General features: G+C 36.3%; 1 protein-coding gene across 1 annotated transcript in view; it reads right to left on the bottom strand.

Moving 5' to 3' along the window:
- The window catches only part of LOC107628949 (extra-large guanine nucleotide-binding protein 1), a gene marked incomplete in the record, with an annotated part of 5,380 nt that extends 1,833 nt beyond the window's left edge, over positions 1–3,547 (bottom strand). The window contains 7 exon segments of the mRNA XM_021117937.1: positions 1–90; positions 447–691; positions 804–981; positions 1,215–1,409; positions 1,508–1,612; positions 1,772–1,909; positions 2,186–3,547. Of these exon segments, the coding sequence (XP_020973596.1) occupies positions 1–90; positions 447–691; positions 804–981; positions 1,215–1,409; positions 1,508–1,612; positions 1,772–1,909; positions 2,186–3,202 (1,968 nt within the window).

Genomic DNA, 4,698 nt, shown 5'->3' on the forward strand with positions numbered 1-4,698 from the left:
TGAAGTAATGCTGTTGGACAAGGTTATCCCCTCAGCGTACATGATGTCCATGTCAGAAGGTTCATAGTCTATCTTGGAAATCTCAACAGCCTGCATTTCGGAGAAATGTTTAGACAATTATGAATAAGTAAGTTTCTTTTGGTTTAATGCACCTATGACCCAAATAATTTAAGGATCAGAATTTGGTCGTCTCTTGTTGAACTAAAAATCGAAAAACTTATATTTTTCCTATGCACATTATTCAACTTCAGTTACATATTGTTGGTTTTATTTCACCTAACATCCCAGTGGAGCTTGTATAGGTTAGCCCCTTAAGTTAGATGCAATTCTTAGAAACTATAAGGAAATAACTTTTGACCCAGTGATAAGCGTTTGATCAAACAATTATATGTACAAGTCTGAATGTACATGTGATCAATAGATTTTAGTTCCGAACATCATCTTACCCGGTCTAGAAAATAAGTTGCATTTCTGGGGAGCAATTTTAGTTCATGTCTCCTGTTGTATGTGGCCTGAATTGCTGGATCACTCCACAGCTCCTCTACCATTGGCCCATAATTTTGAATAATATCTCGAAATATTGTATCCAAGTTACCAGAAACCATGTATTTGATTAGCCAATCTGAGAAACCTTGTAATCTTGGGCTAATAGAATAGCTAGTTGTTTCAATAATTTCCCCCGAGTTCTCTTCTGCAAACAGAATCATTAAATCAATAAATAGAATGGAAAATATCAATACATAAAGATGAAAGATCCTAAACAAACTATCAGGAATGGATAAAGAAATTAGGAGAAAAATCACCAGATGAAGTGGATTCGTCGACATGTTCTGTGTTCGTTTTCTCCAGTAAACTCCTCTCTTCAAAATATTCACACCCCTCTAACAGCATGCCAAGGTAGGTAAACAAGTTGCTCTGAATCACCAACTTGATAATTTGGCGCTCATTTTCAGAGAAAGGAACATTATACAGATGCTTGGCCTACAATAATAGACTCGGTCAGATTTTAAATCAAGACTTAAACAAAAAGATGTACAGAATTATTCAGATGTCATTCGATTGTAGTCAACAAAAGTAAGGAAACTTTAACAAAATATAATATATATCAGTAACTTTACAGACAAGAATCAACTACCGATATACTATAAATTTAACACTACACAAATACCCACAATCATAAATTGTGCATTAATAATTGTCTAGCAACATCCTACCTGTTTAAATATTGTACTTGTTCCTGACTTGGCAGAACCAACAAGTAGAAACTTGTGAAGCATTTTCTGCTGATGGTTGTTGTCTTGGCTACCTCCGTTCACTCCTTCGCCTTTGCCTTCACCTTCACTGGGAGTAGTCACCAGATTAGGTGGAAGTGACAGGGACAGAAATGCCAAAGCTACCTTTGCTCCAAACTGTTGACAGAGTTTGCAAAAATTATTCACCAATGCTGTTTAACTAAAACAAGAAAATCTAAACAATGCAAGATATTCATGTGCATAAAACCAATCACCTTATCCCATATTCGGCCCTTGACATTCCTATGTCCCACTTCAACATATGATCCATCAGCAGTCACCCAGAAATCAGTTGGTCCATCCCATTTTACTCCTGCAAGCTGCAATCAATCAAAGTAAACCACAATTAGTAGAAAGCCAGCACAGTAATGGATGCATGAATCATGACATGTTAATATGTTATTAAATTTCAAGGAATCCTTTAGAGAGACTTGCCATACAGGTAATGAGAGAATCAACATCCGTGTTAACAAACTAACCTTTAGTATCCATAACTCTTCTTTAGTAATCTCACGACCATTTACAGTTACTCTTGTTTTTCCACGACTTGCATTTTTCTGCAAGCTACCCCCAACATCAATATCAGGGCTTATAATCTGACATGGACGTTGACCTTCCTGCACAAATCAACCACAATCAAGAATCATATATTTTAGTTCCATTCTGAGGAAAACATGAGAGGCAAGTTCATGAAAAGAGGTTAATTTAAATTTCAAGTGTGAGCATCTTATTCACACATTAACTTTGAATTGGCTGAAAAATATATATTTGGGAGGACTAACAGACCTAATGCCTTAAGGTTTCGTATCAGAATGTGGTTCCCAACCTGTTTTGTTAGTGTATATTGATACTGATAAACGAAAAAACTGTAGTAAATGAGGTTTATATTTCACCTTTCCCCAAAGTCCTGCTGATTTATCATACCAATAGAAGCCTGGTTTCAACTCTTTTGGAGGGTTTCGACATGTCAGCAGCAGCATGAGCTTGTCCCTCTCAAGACGCTCCCCATTCACAACAATTTGCTCTGCTGGAATCTGATTTGCTTCACAAAACACCTCATCATTCATGATTTGCTTCACTTCACAATCAGAGAGCAAGGACTTGAGCATCCTCGAAAACTTGCCAAGGTTCCTCCTCTTTGTCTCATCAATCCTCTGACCAATGCAAGTGAGACACTTTCTTCCTTCAGGCATTGACCCCATTGCTCTCAGCACACACTTTCTGCAATACTTTGCACTGCAAACAATGCAAACCTCTCTTTGAGTGAACCGGTTCCCTCTAAGGCAACGGTAGCACGTGCCTCTTTTCCCAGGTCTCGCAGCATGAATTGGCCTCACGTAGTTCATAATAGGAGTACTGATTCCACTTTCATACTCAGAACCAGAAAAAACTTCGTCATCATTGTAATCATCATCCACCATTTCATTCGAGTCGGGATCACGAAATCTAACAGCAGAATTGCGTTTCACATGTGTTGGAGTACTAGAAGGATCATCCATGTCCTCATCCTCCGCTTTACATGAGAATATCTCAGAAGATACTGAAGCAGAACATGATCCAGATTCTTCTGCCGTATCTGAATTCTTGGAAATGAGATTCAATCCTACAACACCATGTTTATGATCTTCATTACCACCATCTTTAAGCTTCGTTGTAGCATTGCTTGATTTTCTGATAGGTTGGATAACTGGGACTACTAATGAGGATTGATGATGAGGTGGAGAAGAAGCTATAGGAGCAACTGGGACTTGGTCAAGCTTGAAAGCAGGTACCTCAGGGATGAAGTAACTCAATGGAGGACCTTTGTACTCCTCGGCAATGGAGAATTCGAAATTGCTATCACAACCACCACCATCATCAACAACCACTGAAGGGACCCCAGGTCTTAGTTTCTTCAGAAGAGAAGCCATGTTTATGAGAATCTAAATGATCATAAACTCAAACAGGTGGTAGGCATGCTCCCAGTTGAAGCAGATAAACAGAATTTCTGGAGTTGGATTAGTGGAATTCCTTAGCTGAGGGTGTTAAAAACGAATATCAAAAGACGGACCATAATAAGAAAGAAGGAAGAAAGTATGTCAAGTGAAGAGAGAAGTAGTGAGGAGACAAAGTCAAAGGTTATGATATGAACTATGAAGGAGACATGAGTGAAAACTGAAAACAGTGAAACACAAGGATATGTTAATTTGGAAAATAAAACGAAACGCGTTTGGAAAGTTGCTAAGAAAGAATGCTGAAATGGACAACAATGACGGCTTGGAACCATTCAAACCCAAAACAAATATAACACCTCCATAATAATATAAGGTGATATAACTACCTAACTAACATGTTTTTCATACTGATTCTATTGCCATTTTTTAAAAAAAAAAACTGATGTTTTTAGTTTTCTTTTTTTCTTTTTGGATTTAAACCCCATTGTTAATAAAGAAAGAAAAATTATTACTCGTTTTGCTATATGAAAGAAAAGAAAATTGGAAGTAATTCCCACGCATATTTGGAAATTCGTGAGTCGAACTTGAATGCTTCTTTTTGGTAGCTTCTTGGAATTAGACGTTAGAGGCACGTTCTATTTTGTGTTGTATATCAATATGACTGCTTAATTTTTTTTTTAAATTAAGAGTGATATTCGAATCTAAAACTTTTAAATAAGAATAAAGAGACTATGTAATTTGAGGCTCGTTGATACATACCTGCTTAATTTTAAGATTGATTTTGAGTTCAAGTGCATGAATGAATGAACAAGTGAACAACAAAATATAAAAATTCTGATGGTGTTTGAGAGTTGACCTTTTCTTTTTGGGTCATAGTTTGTTTTTTTTTGGTCATGTTCATGGTTAGGTTTGGTAGTAGACTTTGTTACTTTCATTTAAAGGCCCATTATTGGCCCATTAGTGTTTTCGCTTCAATTATCCAATGAGTTTGGGCTCACTGTACTTGAACTCAGCCAATAAATTTATGTCACTATTAACTAAGTTAGGTTGGTCTAATAGTTAACTCACTAGTTCACTTAAATAAGTGTTGAATGTTCGAATCTCATTTTGTGCATGTAGCAACCTATCGACTAGTAACAAATCCTTAAATAGAATTCAGTTAAGGGTTCTGCGGCAGATTAATTCTTGGCCCTGCCAGACTAAAGAATACCGTAAGAAACCAAAAATTTATGTCACTATTCTATTAATTGTCATCTGCAGATCATGGTTGGCCCATATATCATAGAAACAAAAAAAAAATCACATTTTCTAAAAAGAAATTAAGGGGGAAAAAAAAGCATACCAACGAAAAAGGTTAATCCAAAACAATAGTATGAGAATTAACAAATGAAAGTAGTGTAAGTGCTTGTTCAACCCATAACAATAAGAATTAAGTTATTGCAAATATCTCGGAAATCAATGGAGTAAAAGAT

The sequence above is a fragment of the Arachis ipaensis genome, chromosome B03 (assembly GCF_000816755.2).
Source record: "Arachis ipaensis cultivar K30076 chromosome B03, Araip1.1, whole genome shotgun sequence".
Lineage (NCBI taxonomy): Eukaryota > Viridiplantae > Streptophyta > Magnoliopsida > Fabales > Fabaceae > Arachis > Arachis ipaensis.